The sequence below is a fragment of the Pangasianodon hypophthalmus genome, chromosome 17 (genome assembly GCF_027358585.1).
Source record: "Pangasianodon hypophthalmus isolate fPanHyp1 chromosome 17, fPanHyp1.pri, whole genome shotgun sequence".
NCBI classification, from domain to species: domain Eukaryota; kingdom Metazoa; phylum Chordata; class Actinopteri; order Siluriformes; family Pangasiidae; genus Pangasianodon; species Pangasianodon hypophthalmus.
Window position 1 is genome coordinate 6,691,507 of NC_069726.1, and position 12,429 is coordinate 6,703,935.

Here is a 12,429-nt window from a genome sequence, read left to right on the forward strand (position 1 = left end):
AGCCATCAAAGCAGCGCCACTCTCATTGTATCAGAGAGAAACAATTGCTGCGTCTCAATTTCCCTACTATCCATCCTAAATAGTATCCGAGATTAGAATGAATGTGTCCCAAATCGTAGTATGTAGAAATGATTATTTCAGAGGAAATTTCGGAATTTCTGGATTTTCTGTGGACACTTTTTCAGCTAATATTGCCCACAACTCCTTGCGTGAGGGAGGAGGAGTTTTATGATGGTTTGCTTTGCTGAATTCAACCTGCGAAATGTGGAAAAATAAATCAAGGGAATGGTAAATTAAATTATATAGTCTAAATTATGTAAGGAATAATGAATGAAGAAAAGCTGAAATGCAGTCCCAGAACTTGCATACTGTTTTGCTACACACTCAAAAGTACATACTTTTAGCGCATAGTGTAAGTAGCGAATTGAGACGCAGCAAATGGCTTTGCTGGCGCAAGGTGGTTTTGATGCTGATCATCTGCTCGGGGGGTCTTACATTGCACACGTACTTGTTCTTTATAACGTGGCGTAATCGATTAAGAAAGTACACCCAACGCGATAGAATGAATTTACAGGAGCAGTCTTATCATGAAGATTACTTACAGTACTCTGCATTAATATCCGATCTCATTTTTTGGGAGGAATAGATGCAGAGCAGCATTGCTCCAAAGCACATACACTGTACCAGATGGAAGAAATGAAAGGTTAATTAACTTATTCAGATTAAAGCACACATCATTTGACGGGTGACGTCGGTGGCGCAGTGCTCACAGGAAGCATGCCTTTGAAGCTGTAACTATACCTACCTGAGAACACACTTCTTCTTTTTTGGTCCACGTGCGCTCATTAAAGGCTCTGCGTAATTGAAGGACAGGTTTCCTTATATGGAGGTTTAGACGGCAGAGAAGTTAGCTTGAGAAGAGAGTATGCATTCCAGCATTAAACATGATCTTAACAAAAACATTCCAGCGTTCTCTCCAAAGCAGCTTAGGTCACCAGGCCTTAGCCATTTGGGTTTTTTTTGAAAACAGTCTGCTGGTATTTAGGGCATGTTTATAAAAACAAAAAAATTTATTTTGTTAATTTATTTCTCATTGATTTTTTTAAAAATCTTGTTAACTTTGTGCTTCACGTATAATGAGTGGAAATTCTGTTAAAACCTCATTCAACTAAACTGATTAACTAATGAATTAATATTATATAAGAAACTGAAATGGTACACTTTCTAAGCAATGCTGCTCCTCTTTTTTTGGCATGCTGGTGTATGTCCTACTGGGTTTAGCAAACCATTAAATAATTTTGATGCTCTGCTTTGCTAATCGCATGTAGCTGGTCTGAAGTTATCATGAACCAAGGGTGTACCGTGAACACAAAACACTCTGACCACAGACAGCACTTGAGAGATTCCTAGTTATTATGTTAGTAAGGAAAGAGGAGGGAAAAGGTGGAACTGCATGGTGTCAGTGTATTCGTGGTGATTCTCTTGCTTGGGTGTGACGACTTCAGTTCACCGGCGGGTGGCAGCTCGGAGGCAATCTGAGTGCAGCTTTCTGATATTGGGCAACCAGCGAGATAGATGGGAGACCATGAAGAAGGTCAGCATCAGACTGGCAATCATTATGAATCCTCTTTGTAAATGGGTGAAAGAACTCAATTGGACATATTTTAGCCTTCCCTAAGATTTACAAACTTTAGTAACCAGCAGAAGGAGAATTCACTGAACAAAACTGAATTTGCAACTGTGCAAATGCAGTGCGCATGCTGCGGAAAAAAAAAATACCTTTTTACATTTGACCTCTTTCTTTATTCTTGGTTTACTCTTGATCCGAGAATGACGATGCATTGTGCATACATCCATGATTGTGCGTGTGGCTGCGGAGACCGCATGTGGGGCATGGGATGCCAGACGTTTGGCAGCTGCTTGTCTTGTCAGGATGCGCCAGAAAGTCCCGTCCGCAGCTGCCATCTCAAGTTGCCAGGGCGTTTTTTTTTAGTCTCTTTTGTTTTGGTGACCCTCGTTTTGGCTTCCGTGCCTAAGCTCACGTCCATTAGATGGATGACGTGTGCAATGGAACCTGTGCGTGAAGACAATCCCATACTTTTATCCAGAGAAGTCAGGGTCCAGTGGCACGGAGAATCGTTACGCCTGGAGACTTCTTTGAATGCAGTCCTTGACAGCATGTCCTATGCAATCCGAGATGTGCTCCCTTTCAGCCGTTGAATCCTTTCAGTTCTTCCTCCTGGTCCACCAAAGAAGACTTTGCACTGTTTTTGAATCCCGCTGTGGAATCATATGCTATCTTATAGGCTGGCCGCCCAAATAATGTGGAGGAATTCAGGAATGCAGAACAATTTACTATGACTGAAACTTAACATGATTATCACTGCATATCATACAAAGTTTCTGTTTTGGTTTGTGCACGTGTAAAGGCAAGTGGAATTGAAAACTCGCCTGTAGTAATTTGCTTCTAAGGCTAGAGTTATGCTTACGAACATACTCATGTGCATTTGAATCAAAGATTAAATGTTTATTTGGCTCTAATGCTGCTGATCATTCTCTACTGCTAATGTTTTACTTTTTATGAGTAAGAAAGAAAGTCAATAATGCATTCATACTCGAAACGTGGGGGATGTAATCCATCTTTATAACCTGTCACAAAACACTGAGGCGTAGGATACAATCACAAGGCAGTTCTACAAATCTAATAAACAGCAAAACGTCGAACATGCATAGTGTAAAAAAAAAAAAAAAATCAGACATTAAGAACCCACACTTAGATAGAAATTGTATACATTTGGATCCTATCCTAGATAGTGAGATGAACTGAGGAGACAAGGTTGGTGGTTAGTCGAATGGCGAGGCGTAACATGGACTGATACGTGATCAAGTGACAAGTGGAAATCAATTTATGTACTGGGTGATGTGTGAATGCAGACCCGAGTTATGGCAACTCTCCAAGTCAAGTTGTGTGAATAAAGCTGGAATATTAATGAGCCAGCTTGATTGAGAATGTGTTGAGCAGCTGCTTTTAGAGATAAGTAAAGTTAACATAGTGACAAGAAAGACAAATACGGGTGCTTTAAAACAGATTTAGACAATTATATCTGGAAAATATATTGACTACCCTACAAACATTGTGTATAAATTAAGACCTGTGGAGCACTGCAGTGGTTTGGGTATGGCACAAGGCCAGATATGTGTAGCACATATTATAAAACTGTGCTTGAGTCAAAGTACGTGTTAACAACTAATAGCTAAATACTTTAGATCCAGACATCCTTAATATAAAGCATATATACAGAAAGTGATGGTGTGGACCAATTTCCATTTCCATTTCCTCAAGAAATTTAGCACGGAGCTAGTCAAAGTGCTAATGTTAATGTTAGCTAGCTACAGCTAAGCAAATGGCATCTAATACGCAGTCAGTGGAGGACATCGTGCAACATAACATCTAACTAGCTTAAATAAAGTCAGCTGTCCACATCGCTCTTCAAGCCCTGCCTCCAGTAATGAAAAGCACATGAAAAGGTATTTATTCTGCTTTTCCTTCTCTTTTCAACTTTACAGTAAGTTATTATTTATATGATCATTCTTTTATCTATCTGAGAAATGGGACGTCTGTTTTGTTTTTTTTTTGCTCTGCCACAAAACCATTGCAATGTACGTTACAGTACATTGCAATACAATGTAGGTTACAGTACACAGTACAGCCTACCAGTGTTGTTCTCTTCCCGTATGTTTGCACTTCCTACTTACCGAGTGCCTGTGCAAAATGGTTCAGTTCTTGAAAACGGAAATCTCTAAGTGTTTAAAGAACATTGAGCAATACACCATTAGCCCTCACATTCTGCTTAGGATCCTGGATATGTATTTTATGAGAACTGCTTATATTTTTTACATTTTTTTTTGTCCTCTTCTGAAAATCAGACACACATTTTGTTTGGTCTCTGACCTGAGCATGAGTAAAACAGTCTGATCCCTGCATTTTGGGTAACAGTTGAAATATATGTGTTTTTTTGTCCAGTTTTTCCCTAGTTTGGTCTTACCAGTTCCCACCCACTAGCTTACTATACACGTAACACTAAGAGGAATGTGCATTCAGCCCTCTTCCTCATACATGAGCTCACAGACACCTAGCATTGTCTATTGTTGCTGTGATTGACAAGGAAGAGACATTAATTCCATCCCTCCCATCCCACCCTGAGAGCACGGCCATGCACCACTCGGGAGCCCCAAATATGGTGGCTCAGTAGTTCAGGCTCTGGGTTACTGATCAGAATGTCGGGTAACTGCCAAGCTGCCAATGTTGGGCCCCTGAGCAAGGCCTGCATTATGGCTGACCCTGTGCCCTGACCCCAGCTTCCTAACAAGCTGGGATATGTGAAGAAAAGAATTTCACTGTGCTGTAATGTATATGTGACAAATAAAGGCTGCTTCTTCACTGGGTGGTTTTTCAATAATGACTTACTGATTATTAAAACCAAAAATCGATCTTTACTTCTGTAAACTGATCCCATCAGATCTAGCGCACTAGATTGAAATGAAATGCCGCTGGATGACTTAATGGGCAAAGTATGTGCAAGAAAGCTCACAAACATCATACATCTAGCTCTCCCAAACCAACCAACCTTAGATAGGAACAGATTTTCCCTTAACTATTTGTCATTTTCCTGATGAAATACTTGGGAATAATACCATGTCTGTCTCACACTACTGTAACCTACATTGCAATGGTTTTGTGGCATTTTAAACATGACTCTGGTTGAGAATATATCTCAGAAACAATTATTTGTCCAATAGCATTTCAGGAAATTACACATTTTTACTGCGACGTCTCACCGGAGCTAATTGGATTCTGTCATCCTCTCAATTGTCTCATTTAAAGAGGGGACTCACCAAAGCACGCCACTTTTTTTTTTTTTCACTTTTCCATCACCAGCCATGGAAACCTATTTTCCTTTCCAACGTCTGGGATGAGCCATCAAGCAGCGCGGGCAGAAGAATGCAAGCGCCATGGCAACATGATGGGGCACAGGTGGCATGGCACATTGGGCTAAATAAAAGGTGGCAGGAGAGGCAATTGGCCCTCGGCCATCAAATTAAAGTAATCAATAGACCGGGTGACACGGTAGCTCCTTACCTTCCTAACATTCACTCTTTTTTTGGTCTCTGACCTGGAGCGTGAGAAAGGTGCTATGTAAAGAGAAAGAAGAATTATTACGGAAGAGCCGCAGCCCTCATAGCACTCACATCCCTGCTGATTCTTTATTTCCACTTGCTCTGTTCTCATTTAACCTGCACTGTGTGTTAATACATTTGATTATGCATGAAGTAGGAGGTTCGACTGGTTTTTAACCTCTTTGGATAAAGAGAAATTTAAAACCATATCGATTGCTTCCAGTCATTTAAAAAAAAAAATGATGATATCTCAGAAAAGCATATTGTGACAATATGGAATTATATCATCATATCACCCAGCACTAGTTGATGTGGTATGATACGGAAGAAAGTCAGAGAGCCGTGTCCTGGGAAAGGCCATTCTCTATGCCTGGGGGCTTTAAAGTTCTGTCTCCTAAAATATCTTTAAGCTTTTTGTTTGCTCCTTATACTTAAAACATTGCTTTTTTAACATCATTTGTCACAGGCTTATTTTAGTCATTTTGAGCTTTTTGCATGCAACTCAAACACTACAGTCATGAAAGGTTTAAAATGTCAGAGCATGATTAGAAGTTAGTGTGCTTCTTTCCAGTCACTTTGCCCTGAAAAAGCAGCTGAGGTCATGCAAATATACAGTGCAAGTACCCCATATAAAGAGAAGCTAATGTGTTGACATAAAATGAATCAAGCTGGCAAGTTTGGAATCTCTTCTGACAACCAGAGCAGATAACATTTTACACCTAGCAAATCATTTTTCATGCTAATGCAAATAAAATAGCTGTGGCATGTCACATGTCCATTTGTCTTGCCAAGTGCGTCATGAAGATTCTTCTTCTTTTGTTTTTTTTTTTTTCATGTTTATCATTCAAGCCTCCAAAAGGCAGCATTCTATGATTGGGTGATTGCCAGATACTATTTAATAAACCAAATTGCAATCAAATATAACAGAGCAAAAAAAGATTGACAGCATGCCTTCATTAGGCACCTATGTTTCGTCATTTTTATAGATACTTTATGAAAAGGAATTGCCCTCGTTGTCCTTCAAAATAAAAATGAGAAGAAATAAGAGACTACTGTCCTCTTGTGGAAGGAAAGAGGACAACACCCTTTGAGAGATTTCAGTTGTAATTGTATAGCACCTATAGATATAAGATATGCATAAGAGATTATTAATAGATTCTATAAGTAATATATGATCATGATATGTCAGTATATGTATATTAGGATTATATACAAATTAATGAATCTGTACATAATGTGTTCTTGCAGGTTATAATTGCAAACTAGGGAAAATCACTTCCCCTTCATTGCCTCAGGTACAAGAATAGTCTGGACTGTTCAACAAACACAAAGGCATAATCATACCACTTCCCCCATGTCTGCTTGGACTGAATATATATGAACTGGGGTGATTTCTACAGGTCAGTGTATAGTAGGAAATCTATCCAGACGCAGGTGTCGGTCAAAATTACTGACATGAAGGATTCAGATGGGACTAAAATTACAGAGATCGCTTACTCCACTAATAATAATAAAGTCCAAAATGGCCTTTAGACTGTACATCCTTGCATCAAATCTTTTTAACTGTGACAGACTGAAGTTTGTTTGTGTGAGTGTTTATAAGATTTCATTAGGTCTCATTTTTGGCTGCTCATCATTTTCACTTGTAAGCAGTGCAAAACAAAATGAGATTAAAGAAGCCTGTCTTGTTGCTCAGCCAGTAATGTGATTTTTTTGTTGGTAGATTAGTATTGGTACGCTATATGGCCAAAAGTTTGTGGACACCTGACCATCAAACTTATATGTGGGCCTTCCACAAAGTTGGAGGCACACGATTGTCTAGAATCGCTTTGTATGCTGTAAGATTACAACTTCCTTTCACTGGAACTAAGAGACTCAAACCTGTTCCAGCATGACAGTGCTGCTGTGCACAAAGTGAAGTCCATGAAGACATGGTTTGCCAAGGTTGGAGTGGAAGAACTTGAGTGATCTTCACAGAGCCCTGACCTCAACCCCAGTGAACACCTTTAGGATGAACTGGAACGACTGTGCACCAGGCCTCCTCGCCCGACATCAGTGCCCGACCTCACTAATGCTCTTGTAGCTGAATGAACAAATTCCCATAGCCACACTCCAAAATCTAGTGGAAAGCCTTCCTAAGAAGAGTGGAGGTTATTATAATAGCAAAGGGGGACTAAAGCTGGAATGGAATGTTCAAAAAGCACATCTGGGTGTGGTGGTCAGGTGTCCACAAACTTTTGGCCATATAGTGCATCTGTTTCATAATCTTTCATGAACCTAAGGAGTGCAGTTACACTTTAAATATGTTGCCTCTCATGTGCATATCAAACTGCAGAGTTCGTTTTCTATGTCTGTGGACTGTAGAAGCCAACGTAGAATAGAGTATGTGACCATCCAGGCTACCACATAACTCTTCTAATAACCTATTTTAAGTTTTAAATCAAAATAGAATAATTTTTCCTACATGAACCTTTGTATTTCAGCTTGTCTAGTCAACATTAAAAAATAATATTATATGAGTTTATACATACTATCAAGAATATATTGTTTAAAACTCTGTTCTTAGGTGTTTGAGCAATCCTTGTATGAAAAGGAAAAATGAATATTTTATTTTTTTACCATGTTAGTGAAGAATAATGTAATATTCTGTGAGACATAAATGGACCCAGTTGAATAGTAAAAGTCATTGAAAGAGTGGATAGATGTAATGGAAACTAAATGAAAAGGTAATTTGAACAAAAGACATTGTAATATAAATTTGAATACTAATACTTACATAGTAAAGTAATATTTTATGAGAAAATGTCTAGAATTATGCTGCCTTCATGTGCTGTTGGAATTATCCTACTTCCCACTTCTGAAGTGGTAATTACGAGTATGTCATGTTCACATGCTTTGGTGTCAGAAAGAACATGAAACAGATACATTCATACATATTTTCTTTTTCTTTTCTTTTCCTTTTATTTTGACAACATAACACATATTACTGACTTAGCTAGCTTGCTGACGTTGATGGGATTTTGGTCAAATACAAGCTATTTTAACGGTATAAAAACGTACAACATGCATAGAGTGGTTGCTAATGTACATAAATGAATATGACCAAAACGGCAAGCTCCATGTTTTATTAGCTGCATGTAGAAAAATGAACAAAACAAAATCATTCAGTACTGAAACTGTACTCTCCTCCGCCATGTTGAAAGTTTAGGACTCCTCCCATCTTGGAAACTCGGTTTCTGAGTTTCTCAGTCGTAATTACGACTTGAGGGGTCATTCATGTGCAACTTCCTAGTGGGAAACTCGTATTTACGATAATTCTGATAGCATGGGAAGGCAGCATTAGCCACAGAAGTTTCAGAGGGTTCAGAAGCTCTTGCTGAGAAAACGCAGCCGACCAAACCCTTTTACCAAATAGAGGAAATATTATATTAACCTATTTGATGTGCTGCAAACAACGCATAGGTCTACATTTTTGACTGCTATAGTTTGATCAAATACACACATTTTTTTGTGCGTACCCGGAGACTACTAAACCCTTGTGTGCCCAGAACAGCTTCCCTGGTTGTCCCTCCATGACATTAGGACTGTGTATATTATTTAGTCTGTCATTCCATATTTTTATGACTTTGCAGTTGTTGTTAGTGTGCCTTGCACGAGACATACTTTCCCTCAGAAACTGAAATAAACCGGAAACATCTGTTAGCAAAATGTTGCTTGTAAACACGATGTGGAATCACAGTGCTCCACTCTGTTCAGTGCAAAGCAGCTTAAAACCGGAGAGTTTGCCATGTCAGCTTGCTCTAGAATTGCATATGCAAACATTTAGGCAAAACTTCCTCATCCAAATGAGACTCATGTAGCATTTAGCATTTGGGGGATTATTGCTTGGATGTGCCTATTTATATTCTGGTGCTGAGTACTCATTATAGTCTGACACTGAGGTAGCTGTTTAGCAGTGCACTTAGTCAGTGGCCATGGGCGTAGGTAAAAACCTTTAAGCCGGTTGAGCTGTTTGAAGGCTTAACCTTTTTTCTCTATGCACACTACACTGGGGTTTATTGCGCCTCAGCGTAATGTCTTAGGAAAAACACAGGAGCTCTATATTATTACTACATTACTTTATATGCTGATATGAAATGATGGTTTTTAGACTAGTGTGTAACATGTAATACTGTGGTAAACTTGTCTTACACCGTGGTTTGATTGCAGTAAGAAAGCAAATTGATCCTGCAGCAAGGGAACCAAACATTCTGTGTATTTTGGGTGGCGAGAATAATTTTTTTATATAAATGAGAGCAGCTAAACTGAGCCAAAGGACAGAGCTGTAGAAATGTGAGGTAATAAACTTAAAAGAAAAAAGAAAAAAGAGAGAATAAACAGTGAATGTGATGCACAAAATGTTTAAAACTAGTTATTTCGGTAGTTATCTAGTTTTATTTATTAAGTTCTCTGTGCTAGGGTGAGTAGCTGTGCTTTGCCAAGTGCAAACATTTACCTTTTACCATCTCCGTATTACTAATGAACGAGGACGTCTTCAGCCCTACATGCCAATGTTTTCTGGTTCATTTAATGATGTTTAGCTTGAAACTAATCCAAACCAAATAGCAAACGAATCAAAAGTATGAGTTTACGCTTTAATTAGGACTCAGTACTCGGAATAATAGGCGCCTGTGTTCAAACTAACATCTTTAGTCAGGGTTAATAAGAAGAATGTCTATTCCTTCATATAAATCCGGAGCCACTGAGGTGACGTGATGGGAAATTTTTTAATAAGGTGTGGGCAGGAATTAATATATTAAATGCCACAAGCTATAAATTAATTTATTAAGACTACTTTAAAATAAGTGAGACGGAGTGAATAGACTTTTTTCACTCATTCCGACAGTATAAGTGCAGGCCACGTATTAAATATGACATTTCGACAACATATTAAGTCGTGAGCTCAAGCTACACAATAAATGTCCTTGAATTTGTCCACATATTCAGCTTGTGGCCTCATAATATTATCTCACAGCCTCAGTATATTAACTCCCAGCCACACCTTTTTAAAAATAACCACAATGTCACCTCAGCGGCTCTGGGTTTAAATGATAAAAAAACATCAGTGTTTCAGACTTAAAGCTCTGTCCGTACACGCGCACACACACATCTCACCTCGGGTCTCTATGAGTTTCTCTGCATTGCAACCAGTGAAGAAGCGCTGTCAGCTAAGTGTAGTAAAAATGAAAGTTGATTTGCTGATCTGAGGAAGTGTTTACAGTGACACAGTCTGAGGCTGAAGAGGAAAGGGGAGGGAGGCCCTGAGCTGAGGACTCTGTATGTCCAAGCCTTAATGAGATTAAGGTGAGAAAAGAGACGGCAGGGTGAACTGAGGCTGAAAGGGAGTGGGGTTGGACGTGCAAAGGGGAGTAGGGAGTAGAAGAGGCAAGGAAGCAGCTGGCACGAGGCTCAAACTCAAGCTCCTCTCACAGGAAATAAAGAGCCACGGTGAGAATGGACTGGCACAGGGAGCCCCCGGGCAAATTTATTGCCTGCAGCTTCAGTGTATACAAAGGCATGAAGAGGAAGCACCTGCTTCGATCCTATAGGTACTGTACACTCTGTAGACTACTGCTGCTCCTCTTTACTGTGCTTAAATTGTTGTATCTTGCAGTGTTTAAGAAGATAGTATGCCCATGTCTGGCGTTTACTGAACCTTTAAGTTACAGGGAAGTAATGTTGGCAGACAGAGTGTTTAGTTCCAAGTCTCTAAGCTCTCAGTAGCTTAAAGAGGTGAGCTAAGAGGTAAATAAGTCGTTCGCTTTATCCCTTTCTTTTTCTTCTCCACTCCCCTAATTATAACAGAGCTCTTGAAAGGCACTTATGTGGCTGTGTACACATATCTATTATTGTAGCTCCTTATATTATTAGCTACATTGCAGTATATTATCTGAGCAGGAAAAGAGAAGACACACAGCACTATGTGAAAATGTCATTGATCATGTTGGCAAATATTTAAAGCATAGACATCGCTCTTGTCTTGACTTGAGAGATGTTTCGGAAATTTTGCAAGGTAGTGTTCATTTTGAAAGAGGATGTTGCATGTGGGTTACTATGGGTACAGCTTGGCTAGAAGTGCCTCTGTTAACTAAACCTCAATCCTCACCACACATAGACGTGTAAGTGATACACTCATAAACACGCTGTTTTGCATTTACGTATACCACACCGCATGAAATTAATTAGATTTATACAAATGACTGTTTATGCAAGAGGATTTTTCTGGAACTGTCTTGATTGTGTAATTTGTTTAAGAAACATCCTGTTCAAAGTCTCTGGAAGCTATCTGTGTTTTTATTCATCTTTCATTAGAGCACTTGTATGGCAGGTTATCCACATAATCCAAAACTGATAATAAACCATGTGAAAAAATGTTATTTAGCAAAAAAAAAAAAAAAAAAAAAGGAATAATCATTGATATGGAGAAGCTTTCTGTGTGGAGATGTTTGTTTATTATTTATGGAAGGAGTCTCCAGTGTCAGTACTTTGTAACAGTCAGCAAGATTTCCACCATGGGAAAGTTTTCAGAACAGTGGACTTTGTGCTTTTCTGAATTCTTGATAATACGAATTAATTAAATAAGGAGAGAGAAAGAAAAGTGAGAGAATGATTATTTACAGCTGCTGTAACGCAAGTGAATAAAGGAACTAACTTGTTACATGGATGTTTCACAACATTAAATATAATTATAAACTGATAAGTATGCTGTGTTGTTCTTTAATAAATAAAAATTTATAAACAGGCAAATTTCTGTCATATAAGAAGGATAAAACTCTTCAGGATGTACTGTGGAAAAAAATCTATTTTGGGGTGGTAACAGTAACTCTGCTTCACATCGGGTTGCATCACACCACACTGCCATTGATTATTTTCCTATAACAGCATGACATGTTGTGTTTTATTCTTTACTGAAAAAATCCATAATGTTCGCTGTTTTGAATTCCCTTCATTTATTTTTTGGGGAACTGGAATTCAAGTTCACCCAAGTTCAAGGGGAAGAGAAGATCATACAGCTGAAAGGTGTTTGTCTTCACCACCAGAGGCCCCTATTTCCACTCAAGAAGACTGTGTTTCTATGTATGTACAGCAGTGTGATGTTTCTGTACAGTGTTTTCTTGAATATATTCAGTCTGATATCTAGCATGCAGTACTCAGTGGCTACAAGGTGGAATATATTTAGAAACCTCCAGCAGCCACCCTTCATTTTTTGTG

General features: G+C 38.8%; 1 protein-coding gene across 11 annotated transcripts in view; it reads left to right on the forward strand.

Moving 5' to 3' along the window:
- LOC113544721 (cAMP-specific 3',5'-cyclic phosphodiesterase 4D) overlaps positions 1-12,429 on the forward strand; it is a 182,396-nt gene that overhangs the window by 130,787 nt on the left and 39,180 nt on the right. The window contains exon 1 of one of the 11 annotated variants that reach the window (XM_034312425.2): positions 4,235-10,766. The exons of the other annotated variants lie outside the window; for them this stretch is intronic. Within the exon in view, the coding sequence (XP_034168316.2) occupies positions 10,672-10,766 (95 nt within the window). The 5' untranslated portion in view covers positions 4,235-10,671. Of the gene's footprint in view, positions 1-4,234; positions 10,767-12,429 lie in introns of those variants that run through there. 11 annotated transcript variants of the gene reach the window in all.